The sequence below is a fragment of the Parambassis ranga genome, chromosome 15 (assembly GCF_900634625.1).
Source record: "Parambassis ranga chromosome 15, fParRan2.1, whole genome shotgun sequence".
In the NCBI taxonomy this organism is placed as follows: Eukaryota; Metazoa; Chordata; class Actinopteri; family Ambassidae; genus Parambassis; species Parambassis ranga.
In genome coordinates, this window is record NC_041035.1 from 11,314,492 (window position 1) to 11,333,072 (window position 18,581).

The following is an 18,581-nucleotide window of genomic DNA, read 5'->3' on the forward strand; positions in this document are numbered from 1 at the left end:
ATGTTTTTTATTTTGAATGATCGTCAGTGTGACTGCTTTTGTCTGTAATACTTTGTTTATTCTGTTTCGGCTGAAGTGTCAAAACATTCATGCTCTGTTACATTAAAACTTTATCGCAATACTTTCAGCTTCTTCAACTAATTCAGTTCAGAGTGCGTGATTTCATGAGATATGATGTTACAAGTCTGAGACTGCAAGATTCATGGACCACAGGTCAATTTGGGGTTCTTCATAAACGTATCTATGGGCACACTTATTTGTGGCATTGTATTATATGCATGTGACATTTTCCTATAAAATCCACCAATTATACGTCCTTCCAGATAATATAGAGTTAATAAAATTAAGCTCGTGTTTCTCAGCATCGGTCACGTCTACAGTTTGTAAAGTGATGCCTGGCATCGTCCCTGTATATTTGGTCCTTTGTAGTGGTTTCTCCTCAGTCCTTGGAGCTGCGCACCACGCAGCGTCATTTTCAGCAAACTGCCAGCTGCGCAGCCCAGGTGGTGGTACGGTAACAAAAGACCCCGGAACGTATCCAGTGAGTCCAGGAAACCCGCCCACCCGGTTCTGGCTGACATCGCTTCTGGTCGAGTTGGAAGCATCCACGGTGGGAAGTGTAAACGCAGGCGCTGCTGCTGCCGAGGATGGAGCGTGTCAAGCTAACTGAAGGCAAACCCTGAAAACCGGAAATGACGTTATGGTCTTTCAAAATGAAAAGATGGACCCTTCATATACCATGTAATCCTCTGAGTCAGTCTGTGAGCAGTGAGGTCAGCTACTTTACCATCTGGTGACCATATTGTTATGTAGATATAGTATTATCCTATTCACTTAAGTATTAGGTCACAAACACGGCCATGTTTGCTAAAACCATTTAATGTTTTTTTCTTTGAAGAAATATATTTTTTAATTATTATTATTTAATAATAGTAATAATAATATACAGCAGAGCCTGATTATGATAAAGTTATGATTTTGTATTATTTCCTTATTGAGAAACAATAGAATGAATTAAATTCAACAGCGTTTTGGGAACTTGGGTTTTCTAGCAACATTCTACTATGCAGAATAGTTTTCGAATTTTATAATATAAGCTATTAAGGTCTCTGTTTAAACTCGTGTGGTCATGTGTTTAGCTTTGCGTATGGTTACCTGGTTACAAAGCCTGTCACTGTATGGTAATGCTCCAACTCAAATCTCTGCATCCTGTTTTCGGTATGACTTTATTTTGAAAGGTCGTTCCGGAAGTGATAACCGGTCTCTCCATAGCGTTGACGCCATCTTTCAGTATGTCGGTCCGCTCGCTGCTGGTTTGCGGAGAGTAGCTTATTGCTGAGCAACGGAGGGAGAGAAGGCCACCGCTCACAGCCAGACCGAACTGCAGCAAAGGCAGGGCTGGGCTCAACACACACACACACAGCCTAAAGAGAAAGGGTAAGAAAGAAGTGGACTTTCATTTTTATTTTAGCCAGCAGTACCACTAAAACCTGCAGTTTGCTTTTAGACGCTAGTCGAGCGTTACTCACGTGAAGTTTGCGGCAGACAAAAATGGTTTTCAGTTTTTCTTTTTGCACATTTACTGATGTCAAAGTGTCTTTTCGGGGCTGATACACAGCTCGTGGGATTTCTCGTTAAAACCAAGTCTGAATTTTATTTGACCTCTACAATGAAACGTATAAACCCAGATATGTCTGTACAAGCTAAACAGTCTGCTCTGACTCTATGTTGGCTAACTGGATGGCCACTATTGTCAGCAGCAGCAGCAGCAGCAGCAGCATGACAAGCCTGCCCTGCTCCACCTTTGTAAAGCGACACAGACTCGCCACTTCGCTGCCTCTGTGAAAACACCGGCTATATTTTGTCCTCATGCTGCTTTTATTCAGGTAAATGCTGTTCTATACTATGGATCTGCCTTTTTGATGTCAGTTGCATCCTATCTGTAGCTACACCGAGGCTACCGATAACAAGATGCTCCTCATCAATGAAGGTCGCTCACATTGAACGCTTTGTTTATCTTATTGGGAACATGCTAGCCTCGGGTTTCCTCTCTGGTTCTGTCAATATTGTCTTAAGGGTGGATTTTTTTTTACGAGTATTTCTCCCGTGTAATGCAACTGCAGAGTGTTTCCCGACGTCGGACCCCCTCCTCTTGTACCGTGTGCTGGCTTTGTTTTCGTGGGCAGATGTAGCTGGCCTGCATGTATCCGCTCTCTTTGTGTTGAGTTTGATTTTTTGCTCCCATCATCATATTAAATGTCAAACTTCGCGCAATGGAAAAAGATCTGCTTTAAACACACAAAGATAACGTAAGATTTGATGATGTCAAATCAAAGGAAGGAAAGGACGATGTTATTAATGTATGAAAAAAGAAAACGCTCATAGTTACTGTTCACTGATTATTTTGATATTTGTGATGTCTCTTCATTGTGTTTATGAAGTTAAAATGAAGACTGATGTGAGGTATATGCTGCACAGTTTCTCCTCCTCTTTCAGCTGTAAGAATTTAAATGTTTTGGGTTTGAGCCACAGAATGTGCAGATAATACCATCCAGCCTAGCTTTGCTCTCTTCCTTTCCTTTTTCCCCCCCATCTGCTTCCTGTCCTCCCTGTAAATGTGGCTGCCGGGCCTGCAGGCTGGTTGGCTCTACAGGCGGTTGCATTTTTAAAAAACTGTGTCAGTGTCACAGGACGGTTGCTCCACTCTCAAAGAGGAAGCAGCAGCAAGAGCAGCTCAGCCTGTATACATGTCCACTACATAGATCTGGCTACAGATGACCCGCAGACTGCTCTACAAGAAGTATTTCTATGTATTTATCTCTTTTGAAGAGTTCCTCCGATCGCCTGGCTGTGAGTGTTTTTAACATCTTGTTTTTCATCCTCTGCAGCTACCAGCCTAGGATCACAATACATGTTCTTTAAAGAGCAATGTATACATGTAAAGTAAGGGTTTCCTTCAGTATTATTTTCTGTTCTGGTCTGTAGCTGGTTTTGGAGACACTTTTGGGGACTGTTGTCCGGCCAGCCCACGTCTATTGTGTATAGTAGGAAGTCTAGGAAGTGATTTCATTTTACTTCAGTGGCTAGGGAGTGTTGTTTGTGACTACAAAACAACCTGGAACTTAATATCTGAATGTATTCTATTTTATTTGAGATGTTGTTGTAGCTTAGTGTGTGTGGCTAAAAATAGTGGTGAATCTCAGTTCTGTCACCTGCCAGAGTAGAGACATTAAACGGGTTATGAGAGTCAGATAGCTGTGCCTGGTGACACTCCTGCTTGTGTGCAGAGACACAGAGTGAAACAAGGGAACAGAAAAGTTTATGGTTGGGGAACTGGGTGAGACGTCACAAATTAGTGCAGAAAACAAGAAAAGAACTCACAGCAATTTATGTATCTCATCAGCCTCTCCCTTGTTTTGGAACAGGGAGGGTGTGTCTGATTTTTTTTTTTCTGGATTTAACTTCTCAAAATGAAAAATAAAACAGAGTTTCCATTACATCTGTTCTAGGGTGTAACATACTCCCCTCTGTGTTTCCTCTATTTTGCGCTGCTTTCCACTGGAGATATCGATCTTCTATTTGGACAGTTTCTATTCCCATCTCGTCCTCTGCCAGCCCCGGATTGTCCTGCTATGCTACAGTTTATGTTTTTTCCCCCTTCCTAAGTACCAGTGTGGATTTCAGAGTGAGAGAGTTCACTATTTTTGTCTCTTCCTGAGGCTCTTGCTGAAGGCAGCATAAACGATGGTGCCATAATCAACGTGACAGTGTTTGCCAAACACTAATGTTCTTGTAAAAGGCCCACTGGTCAGTCTTCATCTGCTCAGCATGGGCCCTGCTGGTCTATAAGGGCATTCACTAGAGCAAATGTACATTAATCCCTAACAAAACTTAAATCTTATTTAAGACTGTATGTAGGAGTGAGGAGGAAAAGTAAGATTTGGTCAAGGTGAGCTGTATTCTATTCAGAAAACTGCTTCTATACAACATATTCTATGTGCTTCATTACCTCTATTGGATTATACATTATTTTGTATCATCCCTTCATCAATATATGAAGTTGTTGTTTTTCCCCTACAATAATAATAACTCAGATAGTGAAGGGCAGGTTATGTTTTTAACCATAATGCTTTAGAATGATCAACATCCATGAAGTGTACATTTCCATATGTAGGTCTGTGGGTCAATGTGAAAGCAGAGGTCACTGAGCATGTGCTGTGTTTATGTCTTGAGGCCAGGGGTGTGCTGCTGGGCTGTGTTTGGTGACAACAATGAAACGGACCAGATGACTGTTGGCTTAATGGAGGTGTTTGCTGTTGTTGTTTGTTCCTTCCACCAACTGCTCATATGATCTGCTTTTCTGCACCATATGGTCTTTTCTGCTGCATAGCACAGTTTTTTTGACCACACACTGCATATATAACACACATTAAGCCATAGTTGCAGATCTGCACCCACATTTCTGCAGATTTTGACACCATAATGATTAATTATCTCTCCCTGTGCTATGATCCTGGTGCAATCCTGTTGTCTTTCTGTAGCACCGTTAATCAAAATGTATGGTTTTGAAGACTGATTTTCTTATGTTATATTTTTGTTTACCTTTCCATTTAAACTTGAGAAAATCCTTAAAACAATAGGGCCTTACATCTGACACAAACTATTGTGTTTTCTGTTATCTAATTGAGTTTGAGAATAAATAGGAATAATTGCAGTTGAGCCCTTTACATGTGTTTGTGCATCAAACTGAATTTAGCTCTTCTCATAGCTGGGATGCAGCTGTCTGTCAACATGTTTTTTTTTTGCTAACTTGTCATTTATGAAAAGAAGGTTAAGTAGGCCAACAAAATTCAAATGTCAAATGGAATCAAACTCTTATACAGTGATATCCCCGGAGCTGCCTCCGCATGCTCTTTTATGCATCTTTAATTTTAGACAAAGAACATTTCACATATACTGTTTTATTAAACAACTGTCAAACCCATGTTTAGGATTTACTGGTTGCCCTTAGCTGTGCTCTGACATGCACTGTCAACTGTCACACCTTATATAGACAGGTGTGTCCAATCAACTACATTTACCACAGGTGGCCTCCAATCAAGTAGTGGAAACATCTGAAGCATGATGAGTAGAAATAGGATGCACCTGAGCTCAATTTTGTGTGTCATGGCAATCGCCTTTAATACATTTATGTTATATTTTTGTTTTTATCTTTAATAAATTAGCAAACAAACCCTTTTCACACAGCCAAGGTGCTTATACATTTCTGGTATATTGTTGACTGTCTACTCTTTTTTTTCTTGTTTAAAGAAGAACACTAGCCTGTATACCACATCCACTGTACACTTTCATGTCTAGTATCCATTTGGGGTTAGAAGAGCCTTTATGTCTGTCTGTTACTGACTTCAATATGTTCCTTGGTTTATATTTTACAACCCTCAGGGTCTCTAGGCTTCCCTGCACCCAGAGCACCTCTAGGCTAAGCTTGCAAGATAGATTCAGTGCCTATCATTTATTGACTTAGATCTGAAAGCCCTGACTGACCGTGTGGAGAGCGTAATTTGCTTCTTTGTTATGTGTCTTGGCCGTCAATACACAATACTTTAGCTTTTATTTTGCTTTTTGTTTAGTTGAGTTTAGTTTATGCACTTTACTGCTCCTTTCCTTCAGTGCTAAGTTACTACTACTGAGTGCTTTTATAACAAAACATTAGTCTTTGCTGCTGTTGTAAAGATTAATACATTGTCTCCTGTCTGGCAGAAATAGCCTAATAGCTTTTCAATTTAATCACTGTCATGAATTTTCAATCACTGACTAGCAGAGTATGATATCGGATTATCTTTCACAGCAAGTAAATATCCAAGTTTAGTTTTTGCTTTGAATTTTTAAAGCTACTGTAACTGCTTGTAAGTTTTAATGTTGCAGATTCCCTTTTTACAGTGGAGGCAGACAGCCACACCCTCACTTGGTCTAAGTTTGGCTCATAAGACCACGTGGAAATGAGTTGAAATGAGTTGTCTCTGTGTGTATCTATCTGCAGTTCTCTGCAGTTTTATGTTTTTCACACTTTGCTTTGCTTAGCACGTATCAAGGTGTGTGAAGTGGTGTGAGTCAGCTGTCAGGGTTGTGGCAGTGATTTGACATCTCGGAGGTTAGAAAGAAAAGCGAATGAATCCTCCTGATAGTTCCCTAGCTGTTGCATCATTCTGGGATACACGTTTCAGCCAGATGCTACGTGGATGCTTCGGACGGCCCTTACAGCAAAAAATATTTTAGGCAATGGCAGTAAATAAAAAGGGGTTTACTGATGTCACTTCCTATGCTTGTGATTGGCTGTTCGGAGTGGAGGGAAGAGATTTGATTTGATTGAAAAGACAGAAGGCTGCTTATATAATTATACGCTGGACAACGGTAGTCTGAGTGGTTAGCCACAGCTGATGAAAATCTGATTATCCTACTCTGATATAATTTCTGAAAATGTTATTATATAATTAATAATAGCCTCAGTGCTCATACTAATTTGCTTCAGATCTGCTCTTTGCTACTTTCCCTTATGAAAATGTAATCGAGTTTCGCTGAACTGCTTATATAGTCTCACTGTAGATTGCAGTTATTTTTTTATTCATGTCAAAAAATCAGGGTGATTTACACACTTATTGTAAACTCAAAGATGAATGTCCACAATATGAACTGCTGTGCATACTTCCTGTCTTTCCCCCGCCATCTCCTCCGTACAAAGAATGCACAGTCATCTTGGAATAATACTCCTCTTTCACTTCTCGTTTCTGCCTGCATGTGTGTGTAGGGGGGTTAGTAAGTGTAGGTCTGGGGGTTGGGATGTTCCTGCCAAAACCATGAGGTCATAATTCCTCCTGATTAGCCTAAGCAAGAATGTTGCTATAAAGGTGGGACTGATAGCAGTGTGTTCTTGCGAATATTTTAAATGTAAAAATGAATTCTTTTTTTCTGCTTTGAATTTTACAGGATCAGATTTAATGTACCTTTCTTCCATTACTTTAGCAGTAATGGTCTATGAATCTCAGTGTGAAAGAGTTGGGAGAACTGGTTTACCCAGCAGTGAATAATGTACCTAGAGATGTCCTTAAGAATATTAAGAGAATTGCTTTGCTCACTTTTTGGTGTAGCCATGTTATTTTTGTGACCCATCAGTATTGTAAGGAGCGTGTGTAAAGTAGACAGTATTCCTTTTCCCTTCATCAGCCTACCACTGCATTCCTCCATCTGTGCCATGTCTTTTATGTGTGATACTGAGAAGGTTTTTTTAATGGCACTATGAAGGGTGGTATGCTTCTTATCCCGGCTCCTCAACCACATTCTCGTTAACCTTGCATTCTGCAGTAAGCTTGCTGTGGTTGAGCTCACTGATGCTTTGGTTTCGATCCTGAAGGAAACCACACATAATTACAGTGTAATGGCAACACTGCTGTCGTGTAACATAGCGTATTGTACTGGTAAAGCATCCAAACAAGTCTTCTCTTCGATGTCTAAATACCTGCTCTATTGTTGCGTAGCTCTGGTGTTACTATGGTTTAGGGACACAAATGGTAGCACCTGTTGACTAAGCAGAGGCTTAAGCCTCTAGTTTGTTCATTTGCATTAATTTAAGGCCATGAAATCTCGCAGTGTTGTCCCATTTGCTGTCTTTCTCTCTTGATGAAGGACAGAAAATGGACATGGGTTTTATGTTTACTTTATTGCTAAATGATTCTCTACAAATAACTTGCCTTAAAGTACACTCCAGCTTTCTCAACTTTCCTTGTTAAATCTTTCACATTCACATTAAGGTGTCAGATGTTTTGAGTGGTACATCGGATGGAAAACCTGATCCATTTTACACCAGAGACAGCTGCTGATACAGTCATGTTCCCCACAGTGTCATGCAAGGAACTTGAGGTGTGTAGTTGATTAAAATTTTACTCAGGGGATTATTGAGTTGGTATACTGAGTACTTATGAGGTCAAGTGAGCAAGAGCTTAGCTCAATAATCTTTAAGTCCCACTCTGATGGGCTTTTCTTGGCACTTTCTACACACGACAGAGCTCCTGTGATTTTTAGTGCCACGTGAGATTACCATGAAAAGCTTAGAAATATATTGTGTATATAATGTTGGCTGCTATATTTTATATCTACTTGCTTAGTCATTCAGTGCCAGTGGCACAAGCCTCAACCAGTTATTTAATTAAACTGCAATCAGTTTGAAAACTACCATACAGGTCAGCTGTTCATCCATTAGATCTGCTTTATGTTCTTCCAGGCCTGGACAGTTAGAAAGTTACAGTTGCTTGCTTTGACCTCCTTTTCATCTCTTCTGAATAAGAGCGAGGGGAGGAGGGAGGCAGGAGGGAAAATAAGTGTCCTGATGGGTAGGCCTGCCAACATTCCTACATCACTTCCTCCTCTAACATCTGGCAATGATCAGGGCCGGCAGAGAGAAAGAGAGGATGTCTCTGACTGGCTGGTCTCATGTTAATGTCCAGGCGTCGACAGAGGGATCACATTGCAAGACCGCCCACTCAACCTCATTCCCCCTACCAGCAAAACAAAATGAAGCAATGAAGAGTTTTCATTTCGTTACCGCCACGAACATTTACACTGTGCCTGAGATGCGTTTTTGTATGTGTATGTTAGGTACATGATAAGGTTAAATCTGCAAGAAAAAATGAATATATATTTTTTTTTAACTTGTTCTTTCTTCATTTTTTCAGGATGGCCTAGGTGTTCTGTGCTGTCAGTAGTCTATTAGCAGTGAGCTACCTGGACCAGAGGTGTGTTATAGATTTTTACTGAAAATAGTGAATTTAATTAAAACAGCTTATGTAGATCTATTTTGCAATGCATACAAATTTCTGAATGACTGCTGAGTTTATTGAATTACAGTTTACATGAATTTCATCTTGTTTCTTTTGTCCCAGGAGGTGTATAAAAGTGGCAGCAGGAGGGTGCAGTGATGAGTGTGACCTCCTGGTTCCTGGTGAGCAGCGGGGGCACTCGCCACCGACTGCCCCGGGAAATGATCTTCGTTGGCCGGGATGACTGCGAGCTAATGCTACAGGTGTGAAAGCTTTTATCATCATTCAGTTTCCAACTGGCAGCTATATAAAATATGGACAATAGACAAGAAGAAGTTGGACTTCAAACTACCTGCAAAATCATTCAAAAAAACTGAACTGATGTGCACCATTAGACACTGATTTATTAAAAAACACCTTGTATGTTTCCACTTAGTGGACACAAAGTGTGACAGTAGTTTGATGTGGAGTGTTAGTGAGTTAAACATAACTGTTAAGATAATATGATTGCTGGTAAACACACATAGCTTGGCACACTAATAGGAATTTCCCTTTGCTGCTTAAATAAGCTACTGACTTCACACTGACCTGTTTTACAAAAAGTCGTAAGGACACAACAAAACAACACATTATGTTGGTTCTGCAGCAGCTGGATATGCATACATGTCTGCATATGTTGGTATGTGTGTGCAGTAAGGTGGTGTCTGTGCAGCTGTGCATACGTCCAGAGGAACCATGTGTGTGCTCATGTGTACCTCTGGTCACTGCACTATTAATAGAAAGTGGGGCAGATAGCTCTTGAGTTAGATCTTATCTGACGGAGTTGGTTGTTGTTGATAGAGCATGCATCTATTGCTGCAGCAGTCTGTAATGCATTATATTTAGGAGGTCCCCCCCCCCCTGGTCCTAGTGTTTGAAGGTCTTAGGACATTCAGTACTGTCACTGATGACTAAAGGAATTAGCTGGCTAGTGTGCTCCTGTATAACTTAAGTTTATTATTCTACATACTTAATATATTGATCTGATGATACAGATGCTTTGGGACATTTTTCCATGTTCCTTAGATCTGAACATACAAACCAGATTGGCTGAATTGTTTTCACTTAAATTTATATACATAAAGTTACATAAAGTCCTCAACAGGTTTTCGCCTGGCTTTCTTGGACTTGCACTGAGTGATGGGACTGGTCAGGTTCCCATGAAAGTTATTTTGTTTTTGTTAAAAATGTGAATTTCGATTTTGATTTCAACTAAGAGAGCCATCTTTATTTATGAAGACATTTTCCAGTCAGCACTGTTTCTAATATTGACTCTGCAAATTAAAAGAACCATTTTTATTTGTTTTTAGGCTGGTCATGACTTTCAGACTGCCGTTCTTTTAAGACCTAAGGACAGAGCTAATAAGGGTAATTTACCGCATGTAAAGTTGTAAAAGGTCTGTTTTTTTTTAAATACTTTCTCGGGTACATTTCTGGGGACCTGAGGGCAGCACTGTATGGGTGTTCTTGTATTCCTCTCCTTGTGATGGAGAGAGATAAGGGAAATTTTCCAAATTGAGGACATTTTTGTCTTGAGTATTTGTGTGTATGTGTGTGTGTGTGTTTGTAAAGCAGCTTACGGTTGTCCTCCATGTGACTGCTTTAACGCAGCCAAGGTCTCATCACATGGCTAAACTTAAAAGGCTGCCTGTGCCATGCACCAAATAAAACAAACACTCAGACAGATCTCTAAATCAATGTACCGCAGATAGTTATTATACTGGCATTTGGGTGGTCTGAGTGAGGGGGTTGTAAATGTTTTGGTGTCTTCTTCAGCTCGATATCCACACTAATCACACATATTATTTGTTTTTTTGCCCTTGTCTGTATGGTTAACTAATAGGTGTGTGTTTTCTGACTTTGTGTGTGTCTGTGTACTAATCCCAACATGCAAAAAGAAAATGTTAAGGGCTTCCTTTAGCCTGCGGACACTTCCTTTTTATTTCAGCTACTCCACATCTGTATTCTTTGCCTCTGCACACATTCTGTTGGTCAGCAGTACATCTGAGTGCAACAGCGTGAGCCTTCACTCCTGCAGTGTGACATACAACAGACAGCTCAGTTGGTTTCTATCTTGTTTGATCAAGCCTAATCTCACTAAAGTAATCTGTTCTTCAGTTGGCTCTCTGAGTTGCTTCCCATGGTTTCACTTCAGCCTTATCTTGGCATTTTTAAACTTCAGTCTGAGTGTGCTTCTTGTTTAAACAAGGAGTTATTGAGTTATAGGAAACAGTCATATGAGAACAGAATATGAGATTAAATTTCCAGAATTAGCTAACTTCAGTGCAATAATTAGACTATTGCTTTACACCAGAAGCAGAGTCAAATCCAGCCAGAGATGTCAATACTTCTCCAAGGTTTTCATTGTTCTCTTTTGTCTGTGTGTGTGTATTCTGTGTATAGGTGTGTGTTTGTTTGTGTTTAAGAAGGTGTCAGAATGAAGTAAGCAGAAAAATTGAAATAACTGCTGATGACCCTCAAATTGGTATTTTAGATATTATCCATAATAACATAACATTATAACATTAAGTCAGTGATGACATTTGTACAGCAATGCAGCAGTTTGTTGTTCCCCACTGATGTCAGTTTTGATGTCAGTAATTATTTTAATCTTGCAACAGTCACCACTGGTTTAATGTTCAGTGTGCATATTTTTGTTTGAAGTCCCGCAGTGTGGATAAGCAGCATGCAGTCATCAACTATGAGGCCGGGAATGATGAACACAAGGTCAAGGACCTGGGCAGCCTGAATGGGGTGAGTAGTACACACATATAGAAGAGAAAAGAACAAAAGAGGACATTTAGGAATAACGTGATTGATGGGGAGCATTAACAGAGCAAATTTAAGCAGCTAAGGGTGTAGTTGAGTGGTTCAGAGAATTTGCAAGGATAGGGAAAAAAACAAGAGGTGCAGAGAAGTAAAACATTAAAGACATTCAAGGTCAGAAAGACTAGAAAGATTGGGTTCTGAAGGTTAGAGGTTAGGTAAGAAGCTTCTGTTTTTTATTGACCAATTGATCACACTGTCAATGAAGATTTCTATCAAGACTGGGGTCAATTTGAACCTAATGCAAATCACTCCTTAAGGGCAATCTATATGAACTAGGTATCTAAATGGTCAGGACAACAGAAGCTTTCCTCAAATTGAACAGCCGTTTTGTGAGAACAAACAAATCCAATCACAGTCATGTAAACACAATTAATGTTAAATTGCAGCATTTATATGTAATTTTGTATCCTAACTGGTTTTCACCCTTGACATCTCTCTTTGACATTAGCTCAGTAAAACCTGGTTACAGTTGCCACATGGCATTAGTCATGTGTGGTGATTAGTGCTCCGTCACAGCCCACCAGATTAGACACATATGCACAGCGTTCCTCACATCCTCTCCAGCTCTCAGACAGGAAGCAAGAGTCAAAGCCACTTCCTGCTGTGTCATTAACCATCCAGCTTCTTTGGTTGGATTCAGAGGAAGTTTTCTCCTGCTGTGTCAGTGCATATACAGAGATTTGCCCCAGTGGCAGTGAGTAAATCGCTGTGTTTAGACGGGGTTACCATTTGTTCACTTACTGAATTTATTTCATTGCTGTTTTGTTTTGTCATCCCACAAAAGAGAGGGCAGGAATGTTTTATTACAACAGCAGTGTGATAGAATTTCATTTGCAGTTCAGTGAAACCCCATCCATCTCAGGGCTGCATAGTAGAAAGACAAGTGAAAGGGAGTAAGAAAAGGAATGACTTGAAAATCAAATGAAACGGAGGGAAATACCGTACATGTGTTTAATCAGGCCTTTGGTCCTGTCTGACTGTGGCTCCAGCAAGCACTGCAAGACTGTTATTTGAGTTATTTAAGTTTAATCTTAGTTGGTTTCTCCTAACTCAAACATTTAAAACTGTGGATATTGTATGCATTTGAGTCTTATTACAGTCTTGGGTCCTTGCCTTCTTTCTGCAGACCTTTGTCAATGATGTCCGCATTCAGGAGCAGATGTACATCACTCTAAAGTTGGATGACAAGCTGAGGTTTGGATATGATATCCTTTTATTTTTCCGATCTTTTAATCTCTCTACTTCCCACACAATAGCCAGTCCATAAATACAGCAGAAATTACAGATTGCTTTAGTAAATTTATCTGTGCATCCATGTGACCAGTATTTCCTTAACGTGTTTGTCTCACATACTAACTTGTTCACGGTCGTGAGAGGAGAGCTCACTGTGCCTGAGGAGGCTCTTAAGGTGAGAGCAGACAGCCTCGGCCCTTTCAAATACCATACTACTCACAGGACATCTCTACTCAACATTTTTTGTCTCCCTATAGCATGAAAAATTCACCAGTGGCCTCCAGCTCAGTAAGAAGCCATCCAATGGTGAAGCCACTGGCACCACAACCACAAGCAAGTCTCCCACTAAGACCCCAACAAAGACACTGAAGTCCCCTACAAAGTCAGGGGAAAGCAGAGCAGTGGATGGGGTCACTGCTTCAAAAGAAGCGTCGGCTAAACCTGTGGACAGCCATAAAGGAGAAGAGAGGATAGGAGGTGAGAGACAGACAGATAAATAAACACACATACAAACAAATAGATTTTTGTACACATAATACCTGTCAAATTCTGGAATTAGTTTATCCAGGAGAAGGAAGGGAGGAAATATTTTTCATACAGGTTCTGGTATGTGTGGTGGGGTTTTAGTTTAGGCCAGTAGGGGGTGGACATGGTCACCAAGGAAGGACTACAACCAACATACTGACTAGCAGTCATTCGGTTTCATAAATGCAGTTCAGGTCTATGAGTGTCTCCCTTAATTGACATCACTCTGGGCATGGGTACTGGCAGGGGTCCTGGTTAATCTCCAGATGTTAAAACAAGGCCACATGGGGCTTGTGTTTTTGCACAGATTAAGCAGTAACAGGGTCAGAGTGCCTGCATAATGCTGACCCATATGCCAACACTTCTTTTCTTAAAATACAGTAAGATTCACAGGCATGCACATACAGTACATTTGCACATTTGGAGCTAAATAAGCAGCACATGCAGTGTTAAATGTCACCACACGACACCCACTTTTAATGACATTCTCTCTGTGGTTTAAAGGATGTAATCCTGCAGTAATACCAGACCTCACACAGATATTATACCTCATAGTAACCATACATGCCGTAGTTTTATTTAGAAAGGTTCCCTTTACTTCATGCAATTTGGCACATAGCATGTGTAATTATGTAGGTGTACTGCACTTAAACGTACACAGCTTGAAAAAAGGGGTAGTTAAATGAAGGGGGGGATGTTTTCTGGCAGAGATGGTTGAAGATATAACATTGCTGATTCAGATCCGACCCGAGACCTTGGCTTCATGTCATTTTCCTCTCTCCATTATGCCTCTTGCTCTTCGTTATGCAGTTTAGAAAATGAGTTACCACAGGATGCTTGTTCCAGGACGGAAAGTCCCTCTTCTATTTACACTGCTATGTCTGAGAGAGAGCATAATAAAGAGAGGGTTCACGTGTGTGTGTGTCCATCCTGCTCACTAAAGTTCTGAAAATAGGTCAGTGGTGCAAAACCTGACCAGAGGGAAATAAATGCAAAAACACACACAATGAGCAGCTGTGTTCATTTTATAGCGCACTGAACTGTTTATGTATACAGTACCCACATTTCTGAAGTGCATAATAAACACCTACTGTGCATAGATCATAGATGCTATAAATATGCACTTTCTTCAGGGCTGTACTCAAATGTGTCGATGTGTGCATCTGCCTCAGGGGATGTTACAGCATTGCCTCGTGGGACGCCCCTGTATGGCCAGCCGTCTTGGTGGGGGGATGGTGATGCAGACGATGAGAATTCTTTCAAACAGGAGACAAAGTCATCCACAAAAAAACATGATGGCTCCAATTCAGGTAGGACTGAAATTCTCAGTAATTGTAGACCTGCATACACATACAATATATAGAACAGAATTCATATCATATCATAGTCACCAAACATGGTTCTCTGAGTGGAGACGGCATCCACATGTAGCAAATATATACAGAGAAAAGTTAAATGTACTAGTACAGCAAACGGTTTGCTTCTTGACAGCCCACAGACAATATGTTAAGTAGAATCATAGAACATCTTGTCTCAGTGGAGAAATAATGGTGTATTCATCTTAATGCCCTCTTGTTCAGTTGATTTACAGCTAGACTTCGTGTTTGCCCGTGTACCTATGCATATCCACACTTACACAAATGTTTTTCTCTTTTTGCCTACAATAACTGTGTGTGTTCGTGTGTGCAATGACCATTCAACTGGGGGATTCCCTAACTGGTGACAGATAGTCAGAGTAACAGGATTAGAGGCTACACCAATAGTGAAACAGCTCAGTGATACAAAATCAGTCTGTGCCAGGCTGTTTTAGTGTGGATGGAGTGGGGGGAGGTTAAACATACACAGACACTGGAGCAGACTGAAGCGTCCTCAAATCTCTCGCCACATCTGGATGGATTGTCTGGCAGCATCTTCACAAGCTGAATAAGACTGACTTTGAGATTCTTTCTCTGCAATGCATGTTGCTCTGTGGGTTTTAGTAAAGTATTTTTCTGTTCAAGTGAGATTAGCAAAGACTCAGTTTGGAAGAAATCTGTGCAGGCATGAAAGGGCAATTTGAAACCCTAAAAGCTTTCTAAAAAATCTGGCAAATGGGATTGGCTCCTTCAGTTGTGGAAGTGGGTGAGTGAAAGACATTTTGCTCCCTTGTATCATTGACTTTTAAAAGACATAGGGCTGAATGGGTCTGAAGTATGTGATGTTTGACTTATGGGGATGTTACTGTGTACAGTGAACCTCAGCTTAAAAAAGATCTTATTAATGTGCATGTTTCTCTGTGCAGTTTGGGGGAAGTGAAAGAGAGAAAGAGAGGTTTAGAGGCAGGAACAATCTTTTTGTTCTGTCAGCCAGCTTTAGTGTGTGTCTTTTTCTTTTGCCCAGTGAATAGGCTACGTTGTTAGAGCCCCCTATACCCCCTCCTTATGTATTGTCACTCAAGCCGATTGGGTTACGCCATTGCACGGGCTTCCCCCAACACACACATTCATACACACAGCAAACAGACCACTCTCTCCCACTACACCGCAGCAATCATTATCATCAGCAATCATTAGCTAAATACTCTTTAATTCTCTGGTAAGTATGGCTCTCAAATCCAAACATTTTTGCTATTGGAGCTGGTAAAGGGCTTTCAATTTGAGTTCACATACTTTGTGTTATTACATGTGGCTGTATCTATCTGGTCAGTTAACTCTCTTAGCTCTGAAGTATGTTAGAAAATAAAATGAAGTCTCTACAGGCTATAAAAGGATCGCAATTTTGCCATTGGCATTCAGGTCTGTCGCACATCATAGCATATCTCAATTTTCCAGGTTCACCTTATACTGTACTGCTGCCGGGTTTAATCTTTTGTATGAGTCTGAAAAAACCCTGTAGCATATTCATCTTCATTTGAATTGTGTTGTTTTGAACATAAATTGCATTAAACCAAACTAAAGAAATTACTGCTTGAGGTGATTCCCATATGAGCCACATCATATTATTCACACAGTTTAGAAGTATTAAAGCATGCAAATTCAACTGTGTTTCTTACAACTACATACACATGTAGTAGTAGTTCATTTTGGCAATTCCCATTATGCTCCTACATTTGCTCCTTAAATGAAGCAGATGGCCCTTCTAATTTCTAAAGATTCAAAGACTTACATAAAGATGAACTAAAATACTAACCCGAAAAAAGTCCCATTAATCATATTTGTAAAGAACATAAATAAAATGAGGATCTTCCATTCACACTTTCTGTCAAACAAACCCAGAATTGGTCAGTAATGGGTCTAGCCTGACAGTTTGTGTGGTTTCATTACTTTCATTTTAATTGCTTTTGAAAATGAGTCCTGTGACTTTGCACCATTGGGAGCTATGTTATTAAATGTCTTTCCTTTGCTCAGAGAAGGAAAAGCTGTAATGGGGATAGCTGCCTCAACTCCTTATATGACTGATGTAAACACGAACAAAATGACTTTGACTCTGACTTTTTGTAATTTTCTACTCAGAGAGCAAAGAGGCACGCAGAGGAGAGAAAGCTAAAGAGGACGGCCTTCATGCATCTGCTGGCCACGATTCCAGTTATTTTGAGATCCCTACCAAGGAGGGTCACATGGCCAGTAACGGCATCCATGAGATTCCGACAAAGGACACAGAGGGTGCCTCCAATCATGTCACTACAGGTATACATTTAATCTGTTTTTATTGTGATGAGTCTTTGTGCATCTTTAAATTGAATGAAAGGTCATTGGATCACTGAATGAAAAGAGTATGATGCCTGCTACCTTATTACAGTGTTGTCATGTTCGCCTTTGTGATCAGGCCTGTTTGTTTTATTGTTTATATATAAATACACCGTATGCATTCATTTCTAATAATTTTTTATCATTTGTTTACTTACAAAAGTAAGGATCAGTTTTTTAAAAAGTGCTTCAGTTAGCAGCCCTATATTTAGTACTTCCTGACACTGTTAAAAATTGCAATGTCTGTCCCACAGCTCAAGGTCATGCCTCCTTCACCATAGAGTTTGACAACACTTCTCCTGGGAAAGTCACCATTAAAGACCATGTGTCAAAGTTCACACCCGACCACCACAGATCTCGCTCAAAGAAAAGTGGAGCAGGAAGCGGAGGCGCAGGAGGGAGGGACTTGAGCACACTACAGGCAGCTATGATGGCTTCTGAGAGCAAAGTGGCTGATTGGCTGGCCCAAAATGACCCAACTATGGTTCGCAGCGAGTCTACAGAGGATGACAGCAAGAGCATCAAGAGTGACGTGCCAGTCCATCTCAAGCGACTGAAAGGTAAAGATTGTTTTCTGTTAACATTTTTTTTAATTGTTGTACAGTACCTTATGCATAATTTTCCCTGGAGAAGTTATTTCACCAGAGTATCATATTGGTACTCTTACCTTAAATCTTTAAAACCTGAATATGCCATCTGTGATTGTGCTGATTTTGTGCCAGAGCTTTTTGGCAGTGGTAGCCAAGCCAGAATTAGCAGCTAGCACATGGAAACATGTAAACCCCTGTTTACTCCTCTACTGCAGTGACAACAATGACAAGGCTAAACATCGTTTCATTTGTTCCTTTTGTATTGTCAGTCTGGGCTCTGTTGCTATGTATCCCTAGAATAGGTTTTGTGGCTGTCATGACTGTAAATTTAAATGCTTCTTACATACATGCTTTCCTCTTCCATGCTTCTTTGTAACATTTATCTGCAGCCAGCTGCTGAGTGGACTCCTGCTGTTGGGGGTCTTTGTGAGAATGGCGCAGAATAGGTTAGCTTTAGGTGCATTGCTGTTGCAGGCATACTGGTCATGTGTCAATTAAATGGAGGCCCATTTGTAATGTTGACATGTTGGGGGAGGGACCAGCAGATAGGAGCTGATGAAAATGGAAATCTGTAAGGCAAAGGTAGAGGGCAAGGAAGCTAATTTATTAGATGGAGTGCAACATGCATTTCGATGGGTGGGTGACGGAATGACTCTACAGTTGATGATTATGAATGATTATGTTACTGCTTGACTTTTTGATCGCTGGCCACTGCAGTCTTTTGTACTGAAGATGGCAAGGAGGCATTGATGAAGATGTAGGAAGAAATAGAGAAAGGATAGGTAAATAGCTGGTTGGAATGCTTACTGTTGAGGCTGGCTGTGGACGTG

At 40.5% G+C, this 18,581-nt stretch overlaps 1 protein-coding gene across 8 annotated transcripts in view; it reads left to right on the forward strand.

Annotated features, from left to right (window-relative positions):
- The first annotated feature begins 1,300 nt into the window (after positions 1-1,300).
- The window catches only part of cep170aa (centrosomal protein 170Aa), a 30,132-nt gene continuing 12,851 nt past the window's right edge, over positions 1,301-18,581 (forward strand). For 6 of the 8 annotated variants that reach the window (XM_028422641.1, XM_028422646.1, XM_028422644.1 and 3 more), the window contains exons 1-10: positions 1,301-1,437; positions 8,727-8,786; positions 8,934-9,073; positions 11,514-11,603; positions 12,805-12,883; positions 13,028-13,086; positions 13,169-13,388; positions 14,609-14,746; positions 16,928-17,101; positions 17,416-17,721. In XM_028422641.1, coding sequence (XP_028278442.1) covers positions 8,969-9,073; positions 11,514-11,603; positions 12,805-12,883; positions 13,028-13,086; positions 13,169-13,388; positions 14,609-14,746; positions 16,928-17,101; positions 17,416-17,721 — 1,171 coding nt within the window. In that variant the 5' untranslated portion in view covers positions 1,301-1,437; positions 8,727-8,786; positions 8,934-8,968. Of the gene's footprint in view, positions 1,438-2,715; positions 2,851-8,573; positions 8,650-8,726; positions 8,787-8,933; positions 9,074-11,513; positions 11,604-12,804; positions 12,884-13,027; positions 13,087-13,168; positions 13,389-14,608; positions 14,747-16,927; positions 17,102-17,415; positions 17,722-18,581 lie in introns of those variants that run through there. The other 2 variants (XM_028422642.1, XM_028422643.1) reach the window with 2 other exon arrangements.